The sequence below is a fragment of the Eutrigla gurnardus genome (assembly GCF_963514095.1).
Source record: "Eutrigla gurnardus genome assembly, chromosome: 24".
Lineage (NCBI taxonomy): Eukaryota > Metazoa > Chordata > Actinopteri > Perciformes > Triglidae > Eutrigla > Eutrigla gurnardus.
Genome location: NC_139935.1, coordinates 12,510,711 through 12,538,480, shown reverse-complemented (window position 1 = coordinate 12,538,480; position 27,770 = coordinate 12,510,711). Strand labels below are relative to the sequence as shown.

General features: G+C 42.0%; 1 protein-coding gene across 1 annotated transcript; it reads left to right on the top strand.

Annotated features, from left to right (window-relative positions):
• On the top strand, positions 1-27,532 carry LOC311010069 (cilium assembly protein DZIP1-like; the record flags this gene model as incomplete). The annotated part of the gene is given in 23 exon segments (XM_084004550.1): positions 1-31; positions 1,143-1,223; positions 1,999-2,100; positions 2,181-2,260; positions 3,111-3,228; positions 3,761-3,880; positions 4,635-4,870; positions 22,178-22,262; positions 22,392-22,507; positions 22,586-22,744; positions 22,833-22,970; positions 23,050-23,112; positions 23,189-23,317; positions 23,658-23,706; positions 23,795-23,845; positions 24,013-24,072; positions 24,532-24,707; positions 24,800-25,004; positions 25,249-25,423; positions 25,508-25,848; positions 25,992-26,113; positions 26,195-26,301; positions 26,303-27,532. Coding segments are annotated over 23 exon segments (2,910 nt in total). The 3' UTR covers positions 26,469-27,532.
• Positions 27,533-27,770: the final 238 nt, after the last annotated feature.

Genomic DNA, 27,770 nt, shown 5'->3' with positions numbered 1-27,770 from the left:
ATGGCTGTCAGCAGGTCAGAGAGCACGTCGGGTGTGAGGGGATTATTTATTTATTTATTTTTGTGCCAAAGTTTGAGAGGCCAAGATTAAAATATGGGATAAAACCGCAAAAAAAAAAAAACAATGTTCCAACAATGTTCCAACAATGTCAGAATTATTCATACATTGTAAATAAAGATCAAATATAACAATTTACCTGAATCTTTGTCGTTATTCAACGTATTCTCATGAATTTTCGTATAGAAACGTACGAAAAGTTATGTGCATTTTTTCGTGTATTATCTTACGAATTTCGATATGACATCTCTGCGCATGCGCAATTTTTTCGTGGTTTATCCTACGAATATCAAAATGACGCCAGTGCGCATGCGCGATTCCTTGCAGTGAAAAATGGCTTCCATTCCTTTCATTCATAATGGAAAATGCAGCATAATGCAGCATTTTAAAGCTGTTTCGGCATTAAAGTATGTTTTGATGACATTCCTAGCGAAAAATCTGCATTTTGTTCTCATATTATTCCTTCAGTGAATGTATATGATCTTTCGTTTGTTAGTTATTATGAAGATCTTTCAGGTTTCTATAGTTGCTATGTCGGTTACTATTTGGGCAAAAAAAACCCAACTCACGGCCAAGCGTAAATCAGGCTTTCCGATTGGCTGTAAAAGCCGCTACGGCAGCCAATACGAGCATCCGATGCATAAACGTAACCCTATACGTCACTAGCAAGATGGCGGATGAGAAGTTAATCGATATACATCAACAAAACGGAGAATGCGCCACGGAGACGAGGAGACATCGAGTCGCATATTTTACTACTTTACGCATTCGTTTTGTTGTCAGAAATAAACCGCTCACATTTTGTTGTAATAAGGTCAATGAATACTACCCACAGAAGAAGATTGTAATTATACTGGGGAACTCTCAGTTGTGGATGTATTTAACTTTCTGAATGATCAGCAAGGCTTTGCTGAAAAAGAGCATACATGTTTGGCAAATCTTTCCTCGGTAAATTGTTCATTTCCTGAGCTACTGTAACCAGTAGCAAATTATGAATTATTATTATTATGAATAAACATTCCATTCACATTGACAAAACACTGATATTCTGTTTGCACCCTTCACATTTAACTTTATGTTTTCAGGTGGAAGGGCCAGATCACTCCATCGCAGTGTTCCTGAGGAGACATCAGTGGAGATGCCTGATGAGGAAGAGGCAGGACTTAGTAAGTAATCCTAATCTTTTTGTCTTAAAGATTCCCATGAGTTTTGGCGTGACAGGTTAAACAATCAAGCATCGTGGTGTGATTTCTGTGGGGATCTACCAATCCAAGTCTGTAGAATACGATTTATAGGCCTGCACATCTCAGCATCGCCATAATGCTTAATGTGGAATGGCATTTTGATACACATTTTCCTCTAGAAAATATTTGTAGCTTGTAAAATTACGATTCATTTATCAACATTTTACCCCCTCCTGAAACAGATGCTGCTTTAAAAGAACTGGAGAGACATCTCAGTGCATCACACTGTGATGTCGGTATCGATGATGTGGACGCCAGCACACCAACAGCAGCCATGGACTGGAAAACCAGGAACGCTTTCTCCTCAGAGAGATGGAAGGAAGCCAGACAGATGCTGTTGGACAACATGCTGAAAGCTAACAGCATTAAACCAAGGCTCTGTCAAAGATGCCTCAGCAAGGAAGCCATCATCAGATGTCAAGAATGCATGCCTATGCAGTATTTCTGTTGTGATTGTGACATACACCATGAGTCCCAGGCACTGCACAATCGGCAATCAATGATTCATGGCTTCCACATGCCTCTGCCACCAACAGTTGTGGGTAAGGAAGCTGCAGAAGGGGGCTATTCCCATCACACATGCGGTACTATATATATATAAATATATATCTTTACAAAACTCTATTTATGTTTGGCATCTTGAAAAAAGACCCCTCTCTAATTTTGGAATTTCTAAACCTCTCTTTTCCTTTTGTAGCTAGAATATTGCCAATGGAAATGCCAATGGAGATTTGTGACTGCCCCCCAGAGAACGTTTCTGTCATTCCTGGGAGGCCTGTGGTGTTCATCAACATGAAAGGTAACTCCTTACCATAACCTCTACTTTCCTATGGTTTTACCCCCCCTCCAATATAACATGAATTGATGCTTTTGCCCCAGGACGATATGATCTGACCCTCCCAGAGCTGCGATGTGGTGGCTGCTGTGCCAGCTGGACCCCAGGGCTGTATGATGTCCAAGTCAGTGGCTACTGGCCTGCCACCATCCATTTCCATACAATCTACGATGTAGCTATTTTTCAAGCTTTTCGGGAGATGAAGTTGGCTGCTCCAGGGATTTACTGGATACATCCAGAGAATTGCTGAAGCCTGCCCAGAGTACAGTCCCCTCACCACCATGAAGCCTCTGTTGTCTGTGCTCCATGCGAAAGCACATGGCATCAAGTGTGAGGTAGTTTTTACTCATCCCTTGTGTTTCGATGCCAGTCATTTTTCCATGTCAAATCCAATCTGCTTGATTACAGAGCCAAAACAACAATCCATGTTTCCCTGAACTCAGATTGATAGACGGCACTGTATATTCCTAAAATGTCCGATAAAATGGGGAGGAGGCAATCAGGATGGAGCGGGTTCTACCCTGGGAGAGGAGGTGGAAATGGTTAACTCCTTCCTGTCCAGGACCGCCATAATCACAAAGTTTATGGGCAAAGGAGGTTGGTTATAGGCTTTGATATTTAATGAAATATCAAATATTTTTCATATTTGATATTTTATGTCCAGAATCATCATATAGATAGCATGACTTGACAGCATAGAGTTCCACTAGTGGAGCCTTTTAACAGCATTGTTGTTAACTGGAGCTGCTAGGCAAACATCATTTTTGTCTTCTTTTTCGGTCGGTAACAGCACAGACATGCTAACTGTCCAGATTATGGACCGGAATAAGAGAAAGATGGAGAACATGTGTAAAACCATGTGCACAAGATTTCGTAAGGTAACCTTCTCTTTGCAGAAAAGTGGCCACATTGCAATATGAGTGACAAATGTCACTCTTAAAGTTTCATTTCCCCCATCCCTCCTTTTCCTACAGACACAGCAGAATCTTGAGTGGGAGAGGCAGAGCCTAGAGACCCTCAAGGGAGAGATGTCTGCACATGATGGGACTGTGGAACAGTGGGTCAGAGATGTCCGGGACTGGGCTGAACATGGTAGGTATCATTAATCAACTTGTATAATATGGAACATTTCCGCATTACAATTGAAACAAGCATTTTTGCCGTTTCTGCAGAAAGCCAAATGTTCGGTCAATGTTTTTATCTGTTATGAACCATGGCAATGTCAATTATGAGCATGTTCTTTCTTTGAGTTGGTGTTGTCTGTTATGTGATTTCCTTGTATAATTTGTTGATTTGCAGTACACTGTAACTTCAGGGTGTCCATGTAAAAGAGAGCAGTCTCTTAAGGGCCTTCTCTGATTAAATAAGTCAGTACAATGTTCTTGCATAACTCAACATTGCTTTGTGTTGTAAAGAACCCCCTGCAGCCAGTAATGATTCTCTGCTACAAGTGAGATCAAGAGTTGAGGAGACTTCTCTGGGCCTAAGGCAGCGTAGGGCACGGCTTTATAGCCAAACAGGTACAAAGTTTGTGAAAGACATCAGATGTTTTCAGAATGTTTTTCACATTTGATTATTAGGGTTTTTTCATGGATCGGAATGTGTCTTCTCTGATGTCTCCCAGACAGCAACTCAGGACGCTCTGTGATCCGCAACCGCATGTGGAGGGAGCAGAAACAGCTTGAGATCTATGTGGCTCAACATGATGCAATGGTCCAACCCCAAGAGCAAATCGGCCCTGTCAGTAACACTGTACAAGCTGGCTATATATTTCCTTGGCAGTTACCCCCCAATGGTATGTTATACATTGCATTTTTTGAACCTTCTAATTGGTATCACCGAATAGCCTCAACTTTTTATGAATGAGTTTAGAGAAGGGTCTGGATGACAAAAGAGGTCATGGCCTAATTAATTATTCTTGGCAACATTATTTCCTCTCGTGTAAAAAATGTATTGAATTGGGAGACTGGTCGCCAACTGTTCTACATTAATTTATGTTTTAGCTTATTAGTCTTTTTGTTCTGGCTTCATTTTTCTTTTCTTCTTTTTTTTACATTTCCAGATGGTGTGGATTTCCTTGCCAAAAAAAAGATTTTTGACGAGGTAATGCACATAAGAAGACTTGAGGAGGAGGTGATGATACTTGCTTCGGAAGTAAGGCAACACTGGGAGTTCCTCAAGAGAAGGGAGCAGACATTGAGTGGTCTATAATCCATCAGCACTGAGGGTAAGCCATTAGCCATTACAATAAAAACATCAACAGATCACACTCATCTACCCATAGCTGTATTTTTCTTCCATACAAAGATTTAAGTGTCTGTTTTGCTGATTTTTTTAATGGCGTTTTCAGGACTCAAACACATCTCACATGCATCTCACTGGAAGATGTTATGTGATTTATGTATGTGTGTAACATACAGGAAACTTACCAGTATTTCAAAGAAGAAAAATATAAATGTCATTTTGACTTTTTGAATATTTTGTTAATTACTATGAAGGTAGCCACTGCAGCCTCTCTGAAGAAGGACTCCGAGGTCTTCAGGCAGAGTTCAAGAGAAGAAGGTCTCAGCTGCAGTCTCACCTCATCACTGTGAAAAATAAATACTTGCAAGTGGTAAAGGCAGGACTTGATGGGTCTGCACTGGACCTTGAAGAGGGAGAAGAGCAGTTTGAGGAGCAAGATGTAGCAAGTGATGTGGAGAGCTACTCAGATGAGGAGGACATGGACATGCAGGTAATTAAGGACATGATATTGTAAATTACTGTATGTCGTAGATACTGTCATGGGTTGACAATTGTTTGATTATTCTGTGACAAATGCAGTGCTCTATGTTTGTGTTGAACTCATTCCTGTTTCTCTTCTGTTTTTCTCCCAAATAAAAAAGGGACTGGACAGTGCAGTTGGGGAATAGAATCCAGAGACAACATCGCCTATTGAAACTGAGTCTGGCACTTTGAGATTTGTTTTTATGAAAAGTGCATTACAAATGTATTATTATTATTATTACTATTAATTATTATTGTTGTGATTATTATTGATATTGTTATTATATTTATTATGAATATTATTATACTCAAATAGATCATAGATAGTTGTGATCTCAAGTGGACAGGTCTAAGTACAGATGGCTGTGAATACACCCAATGTGTCTTTAATGCATCTTGAGATGAAATCACTCCAAAAAAATCACATTTCCAATATTTACAGCAAATATTTGATATTCTGCATAATGCTGTAGTGTCACTGCCTGTGATCTTGTTGAATGTTTATTGTTTATTTGTTTTGGTTTGCTGGTTCAATCCCAACACCCTGTCTATCCCAGTCAAGGATGGACCATAACTCTGTATATTGACTTGAATACTTACTGTAGACCCTGAATGTACTTCTGACTCCATGACATGTCTATGTAGGTTCATGGTACTTTGAGCCTGTTTGGAAATCAGTGGATGAATTTTCTTTTCTTTTCTAAGAATAGGCAATAAACTGTTTGTCACAAGAAAACTACCGATCATGTTAACTACGTCTACACTGGCAGTCAAGTTTAAATGCTTGCTGCATTTTTTTTTTCTTTTTTTTTTGGAAAAGTTTGATTGGAACTTGGATGAAGATTCCTCACTAAAGCATGTCTGTATGGCTTTATCTCTTCACAGCTGAGATTTCTGAAATGAAGAAAGATTCATATTGTTTGAAATGTTTGCTCTGTTTACGGCACACACACTTTGTAGCATATGCTACAAAGTCCTCAGTTTTATTGTTAGGTTCTACAAGGAAGTCAGTGCATTCAATGGATCGTCTGAGTCATTAGGTTTTACAAATGCATTGTGGCAACAACACATTAAAGAATGCTTGAATACTTAAAAACAAGCACTTGGAACACAAATACATGTTGACCAGATGTACAGTATGTAGTATGTATCTATGCTTTGACTCAATTAAATGGAGTTGTGTACTTTGTCCACCTCTTTTTTTTTAATGTTTATTTATTGTCTCTTCATGGGTTACATTAAATATAAATAACTAATACTAATAGTCATTCATGCCTCATCATTCCTGCCATGAGGACACTTAATTTAGAAAGATAGAAATATTGTTTGATTTAAAAACATCTAAAGTTTGAGTTTATTTGCACATTAAAAAGGAAAATGAAGCTCACAGGCTACATGAGAAATGGGGACACATGCCCTATTAATTTCTATTGTCTCATTGCTCTCTACCGTCAGCGCCATATTCATACTATTCTATGGTACTGTCCACCGCTCTTGGGGTATGTTCACTAGCTGCAACGTTTAGCTAACAAACGTTTGTTATTAATCGATCTGATGAATTGAGCTGTGTGGTGCATCGTCTCGTTAGGAAGCCACATTATATTTAAACAAACTTTAAACCACATTATCACTCCACAGCAACAAAAATAGATCCAAGTCACGAGCCCCGAAAGTTCTGATTTCAAACGTTGCTGAATCAGTTTTGCCTTTGAACATACCCCCTGTAGTCGGCGAAACGGAGCCAAACGGACTGGAATAAGTGTTAAATAGCACAATTAAATGTTTGTATTAATGTTTTTATCTCATAAAATATCACAAAATATAAACATTTATGATATGGTTTGACTTTTTCTGTTGAAAAACGGCCCGATAGATGTTTTCTTAACCCTAATGTCACAAACCTAACCCTAACCCGGAAGAATGCTTGAAGAACTACAATTTGTACAGAGTTGCAATATGCTGACGTGTGTTGCGACACATGTTTTGTAGTTCTATTGTCTTTTCCCTATTATGTGACAAGATTACAAGGATGCGTGGAGGCTCTGCAGAGCTTTTTGAAGGTGGAAAACACATATTTCTGTTCAGATTTGATCTTTCTTTTTATTTAGAGGGCGAAATTGTGTTTTTTCCTGGTTTTGGCCCCACACAGTGGCCCCCCCTGTTGGATTACCCTCGATTATGGTAGTAGAGGTCAAGATCTTTCCAAAATGGTTGACCCCATGTTTGTAGCACATTTTGTTGCTTTCCTGTAAGCCTTCATAAGTGTCTCAATTTCAAGGTTCAAAGGTCACTCCTGAGGAGCAGGAACCTCACACAGTTCTCATACTGATATATGTTACTCTCCAGGCCAAGACCTTTCCAATGATGTCTTCACTGTTTTCCTACGACAAAGTTGAATGTTCATATTGCTCCGAGCCAGCCCCTTTCAGGTGGAGTTTCTCACACCCTTTTCAGGGCCAACTTGGATACAATCAGAAAAACATGTTTTTAGGGGTATTGAGTGGCCAAATATGTTTAATATAATGATGACTGGCCTATGCACAATCATGCTTCTCATTTTGGACCAGTTTAAACCCATTTCCCCCCCCATTAACAACATCATTTTTGATATGAATGTTTTCCCATTAACTCGGTATGGACGTTTAGAGCCACTGTATTCCCTTCCCCCGACTGACAGGATGATATGAGATGATCGAGATTAAGGCAATCTTTTTCAGTAGGTAAATAAGTGTTGTGTCACCTACATTGTTTTAAACCATGTTCTTCACTTACTAAGGTAAGAACTCAAGCAGAGAGATGAGCCTGCAGCAACATAACTTTAATGACAAAAACAAACCAGAACATTACAAAATAAAGAACACATTAAAGGAAGGTCTTTGACATCTAAGTGAGGTCATCTTGTGTCACCCATGAATCGGCCCATCTCAGGTTGCTACAAGAAAGAAAAGATGGAAAATAGGGAAATTCTTTTTAGTACGAGTTGATTCAGTGTCAAGATATCATAAATGACTTCCATGTATTGACATATGCACAGAAACACGAGTGGCATTCATTGGGTTATTTGGATGTCCTGTTTTCACTCAGTAATCAGAGAATGAACTGGTAATCAAGCAGAAAAAGCAAAGTATCTTTGGCAGGACACCCTAAACTGTGTTTGTGTGTGTATGTGGATGGTTATCAGTCTAGTGGCACCTTGCATGGTATCCTCTGCCACCAGTGTATGATTATATGAGGAAATAGGTGAATGCCGCTTTGAGTCATTGCAAAGACTAAAAAAGAGCTACATAAATGCAGTGCATTTAACCATCCATCCATCAGATTGTAAGAGGAATGTCATTCTTTAAAAAAAAAATGGCTATAGGTCTGGTGTCCAGTGTTTATGAACTTTGCACTGAACTATACTTGGATCCTGTATACGTTCACAGCTACCCTGCATAGAACAGGTCAGTACAAAATGATGTGTATGATGAAGCTACATACATACCATGGAGGGCATGGCACCCACTTCACTTTCACTTCCCTTATTCCCTGAAAAATAGCCAATAGCCAAAATGCATCAGACAAAAAAATCATAAGCAATTATAACAGGTATTATAACAATCATAACAGCTGACATTATAGACTGCATTCACTGTATTTCCAGTCTGGTTCAGGAATGTGAACATGAATCAATTGAATTAAACATCAAAGAGTAACTTTTTTCAGGTTAAGTCAAACCAATCTTGACATTTTAGTACAAAATATTCTGCCATTCTCTATTCTTTCAGCACAGTGGTTGTTGCACTGTAAGCATGGAGTCCACAGATGTACCCAGTTCAATGTTTTCCCATATTTACTGTAACATACTGTATTCATAATACATCTTGCTCCTCCCTGTACTGCTAGACAGAAATGTACAGTATTCAATTCAAAACAAAAACAACTTACATTTCGAGTCCTTCGTGACACGATTCTGGAATATGGGAAGTTATCCATGGTGGAATGGAATTCACAGTCTGAAAATGAAAGGAAGCCCATTTAAGTTAGACAGAAAAGAGTATTAGGAGAGTTTGCATGAGGATTTACATACTGGGTGTGCCTGTGAAATGAATTTCATGTCACTGTGCAGAGACATGGGGGGTGAGGTACCGCTGTGATGATTTGTGTTTATCACAACAGAGTCTTTCTACATGACCTCTCTCAGCTTGTATCTGCACGTATACAAGTTGGAATAGTCAGGATTTTTCAAAGACACATATAATAACAAACCTTATCAATAATGGAAAATGTTGCCAGCATATCATTAACTGAATCACATTAAGGCAAAATACCACATCTAGATTTGGCTTATCTTGAGTGAAAAAGTGATGGATATCAGAAATAAATAAAATATACGTAATACAGATGCAATATTACCTGCTGGGTTGACTGGCTTGGGTCTTTTTCTACGACCTGGGGAGGTGAGGGGCAAATAAAGGAAATGGTTAGGACACAACACATAAAAGGAGGTTAATGTTTATTCAAGGTTATACTATTTAACTCTCAACGCTGCTTTACATCAATTGGTGTAAAATGGTTTAATTCAGAAGTCAAATGATGACTTTTGTTGTGGTTTTTGATCTATTGAATGTGTTTCCCCGAGGTCAGTGGCAAACTATACTTTCAAATATAGCTGACCAATTAATCAGAACGAAACAAAATTAGAACATGGACTAGTGCAAGATCCAAATAGCAGGAGGAGCAATATTTGTTAAAGGCAACATATGTGTGAAAATAGCACTCTGAATGAAGTTGTGTGATTGTAGTAAGTTAGACACTCCCCCACAGACAGAGACACACACCTTGGAGACCTCTCAGCCTCTTGATGGGAACTAGAGACTCTGCTAAAGCTCCAGCAGACTCTCTGTGTTTCCAGTGCCGTCTGACAGCAGCTGTTTATGGCTGCTCAGTTCTGACTACCTGCTCTATTTGCCTACAATGAGCACTGATCAGTGGGTCACACTGTCTGGTCAGTGTCTCCTTTCCTCCCACATCACACAGGACTAAGCCCGCTACTGTGGATGTCCAATGTCTAGTGCAATCCCCCCTCAGCACCTTGCCATCTTTTTTAGTATTTCTGGGAATTATGCAGTGTGTAGAGGAAGGCTCAGACCTGGGGGTTAAGTTACACTGCAGGCGCATCGTCTACCAATTTACCAGTTTCAGTTAGAGGTGTTTAGAGGTGTGTTTGTACTTTAATATAGTTTTCAATGGAAATGATAATGAAAATAATTTAGCAATCAATCACATCAACTCATCACATTCCCTTTAAGAACAGTGCATGCCAAATTGCAAAGAGTCCACAATGAGGCTCCATTACACTAACTTCACCAAGGGACTAACAGGGGGGATCCAGCCACACTAATAACAGCTAACAAACACAGCTTTTGCATTTAGACGTGGTCTGAGTGGGAGGTGTAGGCATGATTTTATGCCAAAACTGCACCGCCAGAAGAGTTGTTTCACACAATCCCTGGAAAGTCCCTCGTCTCTTGCAGGTATTTTTCATGAAGTCTTACCTGTTTGCTTGAGTGCAGAGCACAGCTTAGGGGGAGGGGGCGAAGCAGAGGGTAGGGGAGTTGGTTCAGGAGGGGTTTGGGACACGACATTGGGTGCAGGCACAGGCTCTAGTGTACGGTGGGGATAGAGAAAATAAACAATAAATAAAACAGTTAAGACATTTTACTGTATCATGTAAGGGTGACAAAAACTTAAGTCTCAAGTTGTTATGGCTGAAATATTCACAAAAACAAGATCCAAAATAATTATAATGCCCTCTTTATTACGAACTCAAACTTCCGTTAATCATGTATGAAACCTGGTAAAACCGGCTCTGGATTATTCTTTGTTGTATCATCAGGTGCACCATCCATATATAGGAAAAGACAATACTGGGCACACATTCTAGTCCACAAAGTATCTTGTGTCTTGCAGGTTTTTTTCATGAAGTCTTACCCGTTTGCTTTCGTGTAGAGCACAGCTTAGGGGGAGGGGGCTTGGTTATGGGGGGTGGGGATGAAGTAGAGGGTCGTGGAGGTCCAAGTGAGAAGGAGGTAGAGGGTGCAGGCGCAGGGTCGAGTGTACAGTGGGGCAAAAGAGAATAATCAACTGATACTGAGGCATTCAACATTTTTTGCATCATTGCCTATTCATAAGTGCCAAAACAGACATGGCAGGGACTAGTGTAGTGACCCTATCAAGTTTCTTCACAATTGTATAATATTGAGTATCTGCCAATACAGATGCTAGATCAGCTCTCATACCGATCTTTGAGATTGGTTAAGGACTTCCCTACAGCATATAGTATATATTTCTTAGAAAACATTTTGACACACAATATTTCTTCCTTGGGTTTGGGAAAAATAGAATAAACAAAGACGGAAAGAGTAAAGAAAATGAACTGGATTACAGGATGTTATCTGAAAGTTAGTGGAGATTAAACTTGTAAACATACAGGAAAATCATCTAAAGAATGAGTGATTATTCAGTGGTCCACAGGCTTAACCTTTTATCACTGGGTACCTAAGTGGCCAGTTTGCATGAGCATTCAAACCTACCTCCAAAGAGAGACTTAGGCCAGTCAGAGACTATGCAATGTCATACATCTTTAGGCTTTAAACCATTCATTCTGTTAAATTGATGCAATGGTCTCTGTCACTTGCCCAAATGGTCTTTTCCTTTGCATTGTCAGTGTGGAGAGATTTCGTACCATAAAGACTAAGGACACCCTTCAGCTGTTGAAATAAGCATTTCAGCCCATTTCTCTATTTTTTCAGTCTGTCATTAGAGTGATTATCTGCTGCGTATATCTGACATCTAGCAAAACATCTGCTAGTATTTTACTATCATTTAGTATTCCTAAATCATTATTTGTCTCCTATACTAATGAATTCCACCATAGTGTCTCATGAGCATGTTCCATGAGAAACATGCTATTGCCCACTGTTAAAGAATGACCAGCACTGAGGCGAGTGGCTGGTATTGTTTTCACTTCATTAGTCTTTACCAGGTGTTTCTTTGTCTATGGACACATTTTGTCACAGCGATAACTTAACAACCTTGAAAGATGCAGTGTATAGTTGAAGGTTTTAGTTCCAAGATGGGTGTCATCCAACCAATAACTACTGAGTACTCATGTAATAATGTACTAATAGATCTTTATGTTGTAAAGTTCAAATGTTGTTTTCAAAAGGATAATGTTGTCCTGTTGTTGCAAGTCGTATAAATGTAGGTCACGTTTCATTGCAAGCTTGTATTACATCCAGTGCTTTTTACTTCCAGGCCTAAGAGAAGCGGAACATAATCACAATCCTAGAATTTGTGCTTCCAACCCTCTTCCCTGTGTTTAAGCTGTGAGGCAGTCAGGATATAAGACAAGACACGCTAAAAGCCCGGCAGAGCGTCAGCACCATACGGGTCTTCTCTCCATGCAGCATGAAGAAGAGAACTAGAAACTCTCAACATTCAAGAAGAATTTCTTCCACAGTCCTCTGAAGTGGACTCAAAGTGTTTTACAGTAACACATTTGTCATGCAGTCCTTCTTACCACAAGGTGTTCAAGTTCAAATAACAGTCCCATCCTCCTCTGTGGTGAAGGCCCCATCCACAGCCTGAGGATGCAGAGAGGGCTCAGCAGGGTCCCTTTGTCCCTCTGGGTCCCCCGGGGACAAGGCTGCAACCCCTGTCTCCCTTTTAACGATCACTGTTTGGAAAAGAGTTATCTTCATTGTCCTTCATTCTGTATTATTATCATCATACATTAGAGATGTGTGGACTGCAATTTCATCAGCGGGCAAGCAGTTATAACAAATATTCTTTAAATTGTTACTATTATACATACAGTATCTTGCTTGTGTTTTATAAAATATATACACTAATTTATAGCAGTTACAACTATTCAAGTGCACTCAGTTGAAAACTATTTGCAGTGATAGGCTTTCTCAGGTACCATTTGGAAGCAGAGTTGAACATCTTCACCTACACCTCATTGTTTGAGCATTCGCCTTTATCTTGCTCCTTTATGCTGCAGGAAACAACTGATACTGAGTCATTTGACAACATTTTTTGCATCATTGCCTATTCATAAGTGCCAAAAACAGACATTACATACCTACAAACAGATTATGCCCTTTTTACACATGCAACAGGACAAACACATACGGACTTCCTATTTTCATATTCTTCATACACCTGCAGGGTGCTCAAATGTAGAACTACTGTGTGATATATCAAAATAGAAAGCCAATGTGTTAATGCATTGGAGCCCAACATTTGAGTCAGTCTGTTGTCATGGAACAAGTTGTAGATCTGATTGTTGTGATTGTTCTTCATTTTACCATTTGTCCTTGACTCAAATAACGAGTCGGACCATAATTTACCCAGGTCCTCTCATTTTAAGTTCACCATACAAAGACACTTGTCAGCTCAATAAGGATGTCATTGAAACATGACAGATTGATAACTGAGATTGTGAACCAATGCATCAACAACTCTAAGCTAATGGTTCCGACAAACAATTCCTAGATATTTTGCTTTCTTTTGCATCCATTGTGTGTTCAGGTGACTGTGAAGTCCTAACATAACCTATATGAGTGAGTGGAGATGAACATCATCACAATTCTAAATATTTCTAACCCTGTAACTAAGAACGAGGGAGCGTAGAAGAAAAAACTGTTACAAGAGGAAAGAAAAGCAGGAACAATAGCAGTATACAGTGTTGGCATGATATTTCCATCACTCCAGAAGGTACTGAGCAGGTCTTCTTTGGTTCCTTGAAGATGATATAAATCAGGGGATTCATGTATAAATGCTACATATGCACAAAACAGGGCTCAGACAATACATGCACGACTCATGCAAGTTTAACCCCTCTGTACGGGTGGTCTGAAATATCTAGTGATGAATCAGTGATGCAGACGGTAAAATGATATGGAATATGAATAAAAAAGCACCAATAAAGCATTCTATGGACTAACCTTTCAAGATTCTCTCATACAGAGTGTGGATAGACTGAATGCTCCCCTCTTCTGTCTCCGTGACTAAATATGACAAGCTTTCATTGTCGATCCTGGCATTGTGCTGAAAAGGTAAACAAACAACATTAGCCTATATCACTAGACCATGCATACAGGGTCAGGTTATTACACTATTATTCATGTAGACCATAGTATCTCAAGAAAAAACGAGTTTACTGTTTCAATTCATATGATTTAAAGATAGACAGAAAGAAAATATGCGAAAAATAAGGTTGATATTAATCACTGATTGCAAATATAGGATCATATTAGCCTCATAGTGGGCTTAACAAAGACATGTCAGGTTCCTATAGATATTGTATTTCATCCAAAATATCAAATTATTTCCTGACATTAGCGTTGGCAACATTACTGTCTTTTTGATATCCAGGATGTTTTATGTTATATAAATGTGTGAGAAACAACTACTATAAATAAAAACATAATAAGATATCAAAGAAAATGTAGGAGTTTCTTGTAATGTCATAATAAAATATGATTTGCCTACGGTAAAGATTATGGTTGATGGTTGAACCTAACTTGCTGAGAGCCACAATTCATCATACATTGGCAGACTTTAACCATGTGTTCACTTTATTTTGCTTCATAGCTAATGCTAGTTAAACGTAACTGTGTCTGTGCTGTTAGCTTAAGCTCTTAGCTTTAGCCGAGTCACAACAGTCAGTGCTGTGCTGCTAATGTTGGTTTTCGTACTACTGGTGCAGGCAGAAACAATCCAATTCACACAAACTTCCCCACGAGTCAAGACTGGTTAATACCAGAGTTTAGTTTGAACTGTACTTAATGTTAAAAGATGAAGGTGTACTTACCTCTAAAGATGGATGACGTTCAAGGCGAATGACGCGTTTTCAGTCGGCAGCGTAGATCCAGCGCATCATGAACTCAGCAGCTCCACCTTGTGACTTTTTGACGAAACAACCATGAAACTAACCAAACGAGTTTCCGCACACATCTGTGTTCCACTTTTGTTGAGCTTAATAAATAGTGATTATGATTACTGTTAGTATAACATAAGACATTAAAATAGAGGTAATGTTTCCCCCTGTGACGCAGCACCACAAACCTAATAATAATCAATAATGATCGACGGAGAAATCTTGAAAATTAAACGCATATACACGCTGATATCATAATATCGTCATACTGAGGCTTACAATATTATATATATCCATCCATCCATCCATCCATTGTCTACCGCTTATCCTGTATTCAGGGTCGCGGGGGGGCTGGAGCCGATCCCAGCTGTCATTGGGCGAAGGCAGGGTACACCCTGGACAGGTCGCCAGTCCATCGCAGGGCCAATATTATATATTATAAATAATAATATATAATATTATTTTATATATATATATATATATATATATATATATATATATATATATATATATATATATATATATATATATATATATATATATATATATATAATAAGGATATTATAAGGATTCAATCGCTTGGGTTGAGTTGTCTGCATTTTCAAAATGTTTCTACCTTAATTGCTTATAAATCTTTACCGTAACCCAGCTTTGGTAATCGTTTTTCGAAGTCATAATGCATGCAATGTAGACGACATTCTGATGCTCTCTAATAACCAGCATAAAGCGCATCGGTCACGTGACCACGGCTCTGTGGGCGGCGCCAGAGTATTTGTTCTGGTTCAACTACGGTGGGGCTAACTCATACGGCGGTGGGGCATAAAATCAATGCCAGAATTTCAATGTGAATATATAACAACACCCAGTGGCGCCGCCAGCCGGAATCCAGTACGCACTGTGAGGACTTTTTTTGAAGGTGAAAAAAAAATTGATGGTGTTGAACCGGGCCGGATTGGAAGATTCAGCGGGCTAGATATTTAAATTATGCAAATCAGCGGGTGACACCAAACAACGTCTGCCCAAGCAAGTCAGAGCTTTTCTTTCTCTCACACAGTGACCTGGAGAGACGCAGCCGCATTTGAGAGGACGATCGCGCGTGTGTGCGCAATTACATGCATAGCGTGTGTTGGCCCCTCTCCACTACACAATACAGCTCGGCTCTAGTCTCGTCACCTCTCTGCTGCTGAGCACTGTGGGCCGAGCCGATGCATGTCTCTCTCCCCGGGCCGGGAGAGTTATCATACCGTACTGTGCGTGTGTGTCCAAGCGTGTGTGTGCGTGCGTGGAGTGCTCACAAGCGTGCGCTTGTGATTAGGGCGGGGATGGAGGGCACAAAAAACTATTTGCACCGGGGCCTATCACCATGATATACGCTACTGATTTCACTGATACTGAAAACATTAGGTTTTGTCTTAAAAAAGTATTTTTCCTTTTGTTGTTGTATTTGCCGTTTCTGTGCGTACATTGAAATTGAATCCTGGCGGCAGCGTTGACAACACCCTCCCACAGCTATAAACACGCACACAGTGAGAGAGAGAGACAGAGACAGCGAAACGTGAATAGTTACGTTAACAGCCGGGACCCGAGTGGTCATTCCCCTGCAGGTGTCAACGGTGCGTCAGTAGTTTTATCCAACACGCCCGCCACCGCCATCTGTTGTTCCGTCCGACGACGTTTAAAAACAAATGTATCCATGCTTACTAACGTTAACTTAACGTGAGTGACTATAAGCTGCTAACGCTAACTGCTAGAGCCAGGTAGCTTACAAACTAGTAGCCTGCTGTCTCTGTGTCGAGCATACACTAAAAGCGGCTCACATGAGTGACGTTGACGTACGGACAGTACAGTCTGTTAATGAACCCAGATCAGTGACAGTTGTCATCGCAGCTGCCTGAATGCCGTTACGACGTGACGTGGTGGTGCTGTTGAACTCCGCACTTTTCCTGGTTATTTTGTTGTTGTTTTTTTCTTGGTGGTTTTATAGTAGGGCTAATAGTAGGGCTAACACAATTCTCGATGAGGCTATAGCCCAACCAAGCCCCACCCTGGCGCCGCCGCTGCCACTTTCCCCAACCATCCATGATGTAGCCGGACATAAAGGTCCCGTCGGGGCACGTAGGTTCACCAGAACCTGCACGCCGTGTTGAGAACACTCTGTCGATAGCATTCAGTGACCAGTTCAGCAACTCCATCGTGGACTGTTGGATTTAACAGTCACGATTGGTTTTCGTACCTAATTTATCTCCACATTGTTGATACTCCCTGCTACGTACAACTGACATCGGACCATACAAGTTTCTCAGGTTCAACTTATTGTTTGGGTACAGAATGTTCATTAGTTATGCTCCCATCCCGTCACAACACCATGTCTGCTGATTCGTGCCTCAGACCTTTATCAACCCTCATGCAATAATCTGTACCGGTCAACAGTTGAATTTACATACTTCTTCTTAAAGCCACTTAGTGTTGCTGATTTTTGTACTTCTTCTTCTAACACATTCCATTGTCTAACACCTGTGACCGATAAGGAAAAGGATTTTAACGTAGTTCGTACCTTCCTTTGCCTGAAAATCATGTTCCCTCTAAGATTGTGTCTCTCTCTGTGTATGAAGAGTTTTTGCAGGTTCTGAGGGAGAGTTCTGTTAGATTCTTGGTACAACATTTGTGCTGTGCGATAGTTTATTAAGTCATGATAGCTTGCCTGATAGCTTCTATCCTCGGCTGCTAACGCTAAACTAACGCTACCGCAGCGTAGACGCCACTTCCGTGTTTACCCAGCTGTTTCTGTGACGCAAGTTTCACGCCAGAGTATGAAAAATGTTTGCTGAATTTTTATAAATGCTTGTATTATCAGTTCAACAAGTGTTGACAAGTGTTGACCTGATAATACAAGCATTTAATACAAGCAGCTTCACTTGTATCTGGATTGAGAGCTGAGCCGTTAATAGCAGACTGCTCACACTGTTGGGTTGGGAACACAGATATAATGATCTGTCTCATCTCACCTGAGCTGTCAGATGAGCAGGTGTACGATGAACCAGAACTGCCACTTGATGAAGGCCCACTAAATGTGAGGCTGCAGCCCTCGGAGGGACGTGGACTTGTCCTGCTCCTCTTGCTGGCCCTTTCAAGAATCTCCTCTCTAACTGCATTGGTGATGGGCTCAGTGTGGCGTCCTGCAACAACAAACACATGGCTTAGTTTGCTATCTACTATCTACTATATGATCGCCTGTGTGAGAGACTAATGGAAGAACCAGCATCAGTTAGTCAACATGCTGCAAGTGAAGACCAACCATGATGCAAAATGACACATTAAAAGCCTAAAAATACATGAACATTTGGAATGAGTGATCACAGATAAAGTTAGAGACCACAGAAGTTTGTCTTTTATTAAAGTCCCAGTTGGCAAGTCCGGTGGATCAAGGGAACTCTGTCAGATTTTGAATGTTTACAACTCTCAGGCTCCTCCCCCACGACCACAGAGCTCCTCCCCCTCGACTCAGTGCACTTTGAAATCCCTTAGATCACGCCACCTTTGAAACGCGGGTCCGATGTTGACTCTGGTTTTATCACGGGCACCGTTTCAATCTCTCTTTTTTTCCTCCTTTTCCACCGGTGTTTTCTTTTCCTTGGTTGTTTTGGACCTCCTCGTTACGTTTTTTAATCGAGGAATTGGAAGATTGTTGCTACTTCCCTCCGCCTCCCCCCTGTGATAGTGGTACGACCCGAGGGAAGAGGGGCTCTGTGTGTGCTTCAGTCTGCAGTTTAAAAAATAACAATTATAATAATGGAATTTCTTGTAGTGTACTTTTCATTAATTCAAAGTCAAGACTTTTTAAAGTTTTTTTAAAGTACACTACGACTGGGACTTTAAAAAAGTCCTTTGACTGCTAAATTCCACCCCCTTTCTGATGTACTATGCTTAATTTTTATTCATTGAATGAAAAGTACACTACAAAGAAAATCTATTATTATTATTGTTGTTATTTTTTAAACTGCAGACTGAAGCACCTTCCAGTTAGTCTACATGCTGCAAGTGAAGACCAACCATGATGCAAAATGACACATTAAAAGCTTAAAACGTGTTTTCATGAGTGTCCTTAAAATGTCCAGCTATTTGTACGCCTTCCCGTGAGATCAGGTTGAGATTATCGAGTAAGAGACTACAGTTTTCCCAGGACTTTGTCCTCACTACTCACTCAGTTGTCTCCTGGAGGACGGACACTGAACAGCGCTGGTTGTCTTCCACAATGTAGAAGTCATGACTCTCGAACAGTAATGATTGAACGTAGTAAAAGCAGATATGTGATGTGTCCAGGTATCTGATCTGTGTCCAGGTATCTGATCTGTGTCCAGGTATCTGATCTGTGTTCAGGTATCTGATCTGTGTCCAAATGTCTGCTTTAATCTCTTCTCAAGATGTGGAACTCTGAGTGTTGTGACCTCACTAAGTGACTGTGGCCAGTCAAGTTGTACTTATTGGAATTCGGAATGTCAAGTTCAAACCAAAACACATTTGAACACAAAAATATATTTTTAATTTTAATTTCATTTGAAACAAACTGTATTTCACAGTGTACAAAAGTCTTTCAACATCCTTACATAAAACTCTTTCCCACTTTTTCTATGCATGAAAAGTCCCAGAATATGTTCTTTTATGTACAAGGTGTTACCATGTTTATCCTAGAAGAGACTGTTGTGCCTTCTACAGGTGGACTTATTTGTTATTGAACCGAAGGCAGATTTTTAGGATTTTCTAAACCTCAGATTCTGCTGTTAAGTCTGCTGGTCTGGTTGAAATGATGACGTACCTGGTTGAAATGATGACGTACCTGGAGGGATCTGAAAAAGTCCCTTTGCTGCCGGCCATGTTTGTCTGCGGAAATAATAAGACCACACTGACAGCATTAATCTGATAGGAACATCTAAGTGGTTTCCTGGTTGTCATAGTAACAGTCATGTAAATGTCATCAGTAGGTAGATTCTTGTCTGATTAAAAGTTTTTTGGTTTCCCAGAAATGCAGTTCTGAGAAATGTTTCTAAGTAAAGAGTAAAGCTCCACCTCTTCCTGTACACAGATCTGAGGACAGCACAGGTCTGGAATGAGACATGATGTCCCAGATGTGCTCAATAGGATTCAGGTCTGGGGAACAGGCAGGCCAGTCCATAACATCAATGCCTTCATCATGCAGGAACTGCTGACACACTCCAGCCACATGAGGCCTAGCATTGTCATGCATTAGAAGGAACCTAGGGCCCACTGCACCAGCATATGGTCTCACAATGGGTCTGAGGATCTCATCCCGGTACCTAATGGCAGTCAGGGTACCTCCAGCAAGCACATGGAGGGCTGTGTGACCTTCCAAAGAAATGCCTCCCCAGACCATCACTAGGCCACCACGAAACCGGTCATGCTGGAGGATGTTACAGCAGCAGAACGTTCTCCGCGGCGTCGCCAGACCCTGTCATGTCGGTCACATGTGCTCAGGGTGAACCTGCTCTCATCCATGAAGAGCACAGGGCGCCAATGGCGAATCTGCCAATCTCTGTGATCTCTAGAAAATGCCAATGGCATTGCACGGTGTTGGGTTTTAAGCACAGGGCCTATTTGTGGACGTCGGGCCCTCAAACCACCCTCATGGAGTCGATTTGGGACCGTTTGAGTTGAAACTTGAACATCAGTGGCCTGCTGGAGGTCCTTTTGTAGGGCTCTGGCAGTGCTCCTCCTGTTCCTCCGTGCACAAAGGAGCAGCTATCGGTCCTGCTGTTGGGTTGTTGTCATTCTTCGGCTCCTCCACGTCTCCTGGTGTACTGGCCTGTCTCCTGGTGTACTGGCCTGTCTCCTGGAATCTCCTCCATGCTCTTGACACTGTGCTGGGGGGCACAGCAAACCTTCTTATAGTGTGCATTGATGTGCCATCATGGATGAGTTGCACTAACTGGGTAACTTCTGTGGGTTGGAGAAACCGCCTCATGCTACCTCTAGTGGTGCAAACACTGGCAACATTCAAAAAAGAAAAAAATCTGCCAGAAAGGCCGAGAACAGAGAAATGGTCTGTGGTCACCACCTGCAGAACCATTCCTTTATAGGGATGTCTTGCTAATTGCCACTCGTTTCCACCTGTGGGCTGTTCCATTTACACAACAGCAGGTGAAATTGATTCCCAATCAGTGCTGCTTCCTAATTGGACAGGCTGATATCTCAGATACAATACAGGGCTCCAGAGTGCGACCATTTTGGTTGCAAATGCGACCAAAATTTTTACGAGTGATTTTTATGAAATCGTAAGCACAGCATCTCGTTGTGTTCTCCTGATGGTATCGTGGTCTAAACCAATAAGAGACAGAGCTCGGGCGGGTCCTTGCCTCTGATTGGCTGTGGTCCTTTTCACTGCTGTAAATTGTGTCAGTTTGAAAAATGTGAGCGAGCTGAGCGGGTACCCCTGAGCTCTTCAATTTTCTTTGAAAATGAAGAGAGGCAGAAAGCCTGGCCCCGAGACAATTAATTAATTAATTAAAAAGCCCCAAAATATGCCTTCAGACAGGACTGGTTGAAGCAATTCCCCTGGCTGATGTACGATGAAGAAAGGGACTCAATGCACTGCATTTATTGTCGGGAGTGCGGTCAGAATTTGGCCGGTAATAGTGCGTTTGTGGAAGAGTCTCTATGAAGGAGTGCGTTATTGTCTACTGCTGCATTTTGCATAAAGGGAGGCCGGTCAACATGTTAATTGGACATGTCGGGTGGAGCATGGACACGCACAGTGTTTGAAGGCCCACATTACAGCATGAGACATCATGAATAGGAAATTGTATAGTAGCCTATTCCTAATATTATTAAAAATGAATAGCCTAAGTAAAAACATAAGTAGGCTAGGCTAAGATCACATAAACAGTTTTCCATTTGCAATCTATAGGCTAGTGACCTGTAGGATCTTTTTATTCTTGAGGAATTTATGCTGCCACAAAGCAAGCATTTGCTGCGTTTGGGCATCAGTGTGCAGATTGGCTGGAGAAAACGGGTGCTCTGGGTGCTGATGGTGCTGCAGTTAACCTAGGCCATAAGGGGGCGTCATTATGTAAAAGGAGAGCGATGAAAAGGTGACCTTTTGGTGTTAAAGGCGACGCGATGAAAAATGTGGGTGCACATGAATTTTGTGCTGGTGCACCTAAAAAAAAAAGTTAGGCTCACCAGTGCAACCAATGCATACAGTTAGTCTGGAGCCCTGCACAACCTTGATTTGAATTGAATATCCAAAAATATGGCTTGAGCTTTGCTTTCTTTGTAAAAGAAAACTCACAAGGTGATATATTGATACCTGTATTTTGTGTTTCTTTCTTTTAGTGTCCACATTGTGGAAAGTCCTTCCTCAATTCCTCGTTCCTCCAGAATCACATCCAGCGGCGGCACCCTGATGAGTACGAGACCGGTACGTCGCGCATTAAATCATTTAAGGATGTCTTGTGAAGATGTATTTGCAGCTGAAATATGATACGCTTCCTCACATTGTGTTGTTACACAAACATCTTGTTTTCTTTGTTCTTCTACGTCCTTCCAGAGTTTCGGCCAGTCAGTGAGAAGAAATCTCAGATCGACAGCCTCAAATCGGAGATCAGCGGTCTGAAGGAGCAGATTGTTCAGCAGCAACAGGACCTGCAAGCCAAAACAGCTCAGGTAGGAAAAACGTCTACTTTTAAAGCAAAAATGGCAAACTTCTGGTTCCTGCTCGTTTGATTTCCGTCGTGATTCCAGGAAAAAGAGCAGCAGTCCCTGCAAAAAGACCTGCTGAGAGAATTGGACCGCTTTAAGGCGGAGGAGATGGCGCGCATGGACAGAAAGATAGAAGACAGCAGGGACGGCATGCGTAGAGAGATGGAGTATCTTTACACCCGGAACATTCAGGCTCTCAATGTACGAAAAGAATACTTGGATGATCCATTTTGGTTCTCCAGCATATATTTTATTCAAACCTTTTTTTTTTTACTATTTTTATTCATAGGAAGCAAATCAGAATCAGACCGCCAAGCTTGAGAAATCGTCCGTCCCTGTTCACTCGCAGCCAGAGAGAGATCTGGACAACTACAAAGAGATGCAGATCCAAGCCATGCAGAAGCAGGAACACCAACTGAAGAAACAGGTCAGTGTCGAGGCCAGATGTTCTTTCCATAATTACAAGAGAATGAAATCCTTTTGAGGACACAAATATTCTCCTCTAGGATCAAAAGTGGGAATCCAGGCTGCAGGAAATAAAGGGCCAACACGAGTCTGAAAAGAAGCAGGTATGTGTTCTTATCAAACCTCATCATTATTATGTCGTTTACGTGTAATTTGAAGCCGTGAAACGTCGCCTCCCAGTTGCTGAACGAGCTAAGCAGGATGCAGACGTCCGTGGCGGAGCAGCAGGAGAGCGGCCGGCGGCTGCAGCAGGAGATGGGCAGGAGGCTGCAGGAGAAGGAGCGCACCATCAAGGCCCAGAGAGAGCAGGTTATAACACTTACACTCGCACAGCCAGGAAGTGAGGCGGGGGGTCAGCCCTTGTTCAGGATATCCTGTATTTGGCCTCAGATTGTGTTGTATTGAGACATGATGATACTGTATATTTGACAGGAACCATAGTGCACAGGAAACGGATACTTTTCCTGGAATGGCACCACAGTTTCCCATTACTAACAGCTGAGCAGCCAGAGTTCACAAACTTGCATTGTTTTAATAAAAAAGTTGATTATTACTTATTATTACTTTTGATTACAATTATTACTAGTCATTAAAGCAGATGGCACTGACAAAACCACCAATCATAAATGCTCCTTTTCCCAACTTCCAGATGCGGAATATTTCCTCAAATCCACCCACCAAACTAGTTGAATTACCAGGTATGGAGACCATTTCAGTTCCTTTTTGTTTTATTGAAGGAAACGTCATGTACGATCTCAACGCATGCATGTCTTCTCTGTCCTCCAGTCATCGTCAGTGCACCAGCTCCGGAGTCTAAACCAAAGAGAGTTGTGCTCGGTAAGTGAGTGGCTGTCGTCTTATCAGGAAATAAGAAACTGTCACTCCCAGAGAGGCTGAGCATGCGCTTCCATGCATGAAGGATTTACATAGACAGCCCCCCTTTAAAAAAAACATTTGACCTGACTTTTATCAACGCCCTTTGACCTCATGTGCTGTCCAATTAGAGGAGCCAGTCTGTGCTCCTAAGCTGGATCCTATACAGGAGCTGTCAGAAGAGGAGAAAGGTAAAACAGGCAACGAAACCACCGAAGCCGACCGACTGCATGATGTCTGCATGGATGCATCAGTCTGTTGTGGGCAGCCTTTTTCCTTAAAGGGACGGGTTGTGTTTTGTTGTGCTGGGATGTATAAGGTACTCCCTCTGCTACAGTGGACCCTCATACATCCCCACTACAAACAATCCAAACGATCCACTTTTCAGAAAGGGAGCTCCTTGTCTGACATTCGTTCGACGTTGCCGATCATTCCATCCATCCGTCATCTGGTTGCCTTGTTTGCTGCAAATCAACTTGTAGACGTTCTCCTCTTCTGCCTGCCCCGCTGCAGCCACATCCATTAACCCGACCTTGCCTTTGGCATCGAGCTTGCTGTGAAAGTTGACAAATGCATGCGTATCGTTTCCCCCTATTTGCCGCCTGTAACCGTAGCCTGATGGTCCAGATTAAAGGAGACCTCTTTTGTAGACTCGAGCGGCTTCTCTGAGAGGCGGTCAGCGGAGAAGAAGGCCGAGCCCGTGCCAGAGAAGAAGCCGAGGCTGACCAGCAGTGCTCTGAAAAGGAACCCCAACATCAAGAAAGAGATGCGGCCGGATCTGGAGCAGGCTGTTATGGAGAAGCTGGAGAGCCTGGGAGTCAAACCTGTAAGTACCTGCAGCCGTTTGTTGCCTCCGTTGAACTTGTTCAGATGAAGAATGCCCATCATAATCAGAACTTCCCTCGACCCTCCTCTCAGGATCAGAGCGGTCTGAAGGACAGAGCGCTCACTTCCATCCTGGCCAAGGTGCATTCAAAGCGGGAGAGCGTCGCCAAGGCGATGCCTGAATACTGGCGCCATCGGGAGGAGATAGCCAGCACTGTGGAGCAGAAGCTGGGCGGCGAGAGGAGAGGCAGTGACCCTGCTCCCGAGTCTCAGTCCAGATCCAGGCAATCGGTTCAAGGCGAGTCATCAAAAAGCCTCTTAGCACGTGAGATCATCTCCCCTAAGTTCTAGGAACCACACTGTACTACTTTGTACGACTAGCTTGTCATCCATGCATTAGCGGCTTGTAATTGGTTTTGACTGTGTGCACACATCACTATCGGTCTAATCTGGGAAAGCTCGTTTGCTGCCACATAAACTAACATAAGCTCTGACACACAGTCTGTGTCTGATCCTCTAATAGTGTTTTTGTCTGCGTGCAGTGTTGCAGATCCGCCCTCGATCCAGCAGCCTGCCGTCCAGAGCCACCCAGGTGATGTCTGGACCTGCAGTCAAACAGGCCAAGACGCCCCAGCCGGCACCCAGGATCAGGACCGCCGTCCAACCCAAGACCTCTACGCCCAACGTCAAGTCCGCTCTGAGGACCTTCACATCCAAGTAAAGAGAAACTGGATAAAATAACATGCTTTCTGTAGGTTGAAGTTGAACGATGGGTTAAAAACGGTTTCTGTGATTCTCGAGGACCCCTCCTTTCAGTTCAGATGAGGAATCGGAAGAAGAGGACACGGATATTGAGGAGGAAAAACCCCCAAAACACCAGAGGGGTAAATCGCCACAGTCGAGACTAAACCAGGTCCAAATCAGACCAAGCAAAGCCAGGCCGGCTCCAGCCAGACACTCCTCCAGCCCCCAGCTGGCCAGGGGGTCGCTCGGTGGTGGGACCAAGACCGCGGTGACGAAGATGGGCAGCGACGAGGAGGACGAGTGGTCGGAGCTCAGTGAGCTTCAGGAGATTGACCCAAAACGTCTCCAGAGTTACAAAGACCAGAACGGCAACGTGGATAAGAGGAACTCTGGCAAAGGCAAGTGTTCTGTTCTGAGTCCAGGTTTTTTAGTTTAGTTTTTCATTCATGGTAAACAAAACTCTGACAACCTGAGAAATCAAGGATAGTATTTAGAAATGTCAACTTGCATTAATGAGAATGTATTTTATGAATTCTTTTAGAGAACAAAATCAGTGACCTGGCTGGAAAAATGGAGAAGCAGTTTGCAGAGAGAGCAATAAAGAAACCAGCAGGGGGCATCAGCGTGTTTCCAGAGAGGCAGGACGAGGTCCAGGAACTCACGGTGAGCTTCACAAGTGGTGTCATTGTGATGTGGTGGAAAAGCCGTGTCGGCCGTGTATGAATGACGTTTCTGTGGTGACAGTGCACAGATCTAGAGGAGAGCAGTGACTGGATGGTGTCCTCCTTAGAGGACAGACAGGAAGTGTCCAAACCAGCCCCGGGCTCTGGACCAATGAGGAAGAGCCTGGACTGCCGGTTACCGCGGCAACACTTGGTGCTGTAACCCTGCTGTGTTGTGCCCGGCAGGTCTGACCGAAGCCGGAACAGGAAGCACCCTGAAGAGCAGCCTGTGCTCCCTCAGCGACTTCAGCGACTCTGAGGACATTAGCAGTAAATACAATAAACACTACAGCTGAGTACAGGTGATGCAGCTCTACGTCAAGCACAGACACAAAGACCTCCACTCTTCAGACACCTCCAGTCCATCCTACTCGTCTTATATGGAAGCTGTGATACAGAGAGAGAGCAATATGAAACAAAGGGACATCTGGGCATAAAAGAGCATTTTATAAATACGAGAAATGAGATATTCCTGACTCACCTTATGCCTTGTGCAAATCCTTTACTTGCCTTAGACCATTTCAACCCCTGTATATTCACTGAAAATCTAACCCACACCCCAACCAGATGAGATGCCTAATGTAGTTTGTGTAACGTTTTGTAAATCACATTTTTATAATGCCTTCATGTGTTACATTAAGAAACGAGATGTGCTTTTTGTATAGAAAATATTTATACCAGCAATAAACGATTTCTGTGGGCTACACACACGACACACGCCGTCGAGATTCTGTTTTTTTCTTCAACCAAGCACAATAACCACAAACTGATTCATTACTTATATGTCACATTCTCATTTTTGGTTTAATAGATGATTTTTTTTTAGCCACATTAAAAATTATAATTGATGTAAAAAGCAAAATAGGAATAAAGACATGTATCTGTTGTATTGCTGTACAAAATTCAGGATATATAAGTATATGATCTATGAAATGATCTATGAATGGGATCACCTTATTAAAGAAGATAAAACTACCCAACAGTAGTTAAAGTTTAAGTTATCTAAACTTACCAATGTAGTTTAGTTATCTAAACCTATCTGTGGCTTTGTTGTCTCAACCTAACTATGTGGTTTTGTTTTTCGCTAAGACCACAGCGGGGTCCCGACGGCGCGCCACAAACCTGAGCCGTTCCTATCTGTTCCGTTGCTCTTCATTTTCCCGTCGTCATGGTTACAGACGGACCTGGGCAAAGTGATGCTGGAGGATTACTTTCAGCCGTTAGTGAGCCCGGGTCTCTTTTAACATGACTCTGTACCTCCGTTTTGTAATGCCGAACATGCTGCTCACTTGGACATGTGACAGAGCTCTAGGGAAGGTCAAAAGGTCAACCCCATCCTGGCAAGGAAAGGCGTTTTCATCCATGGGTTCAACTCCCGACGGTTGCATTCTGAAAGATTGAAACTGATGAAGGTCTACACGTATTCAGTGTTGTGAAAACATGCGAAATAAAGATGACAGCTTTTTCCAACTCGTATCGACTCGTGATCCTGATTTGAGTCCACGGAGCCCGGAACCTTCCATCTGGTCTGCTGGATTTACTCTGTCGCATGATGTCGCACAACATGCTAATTCTGGGAACATCGTGAAATCTGTAGC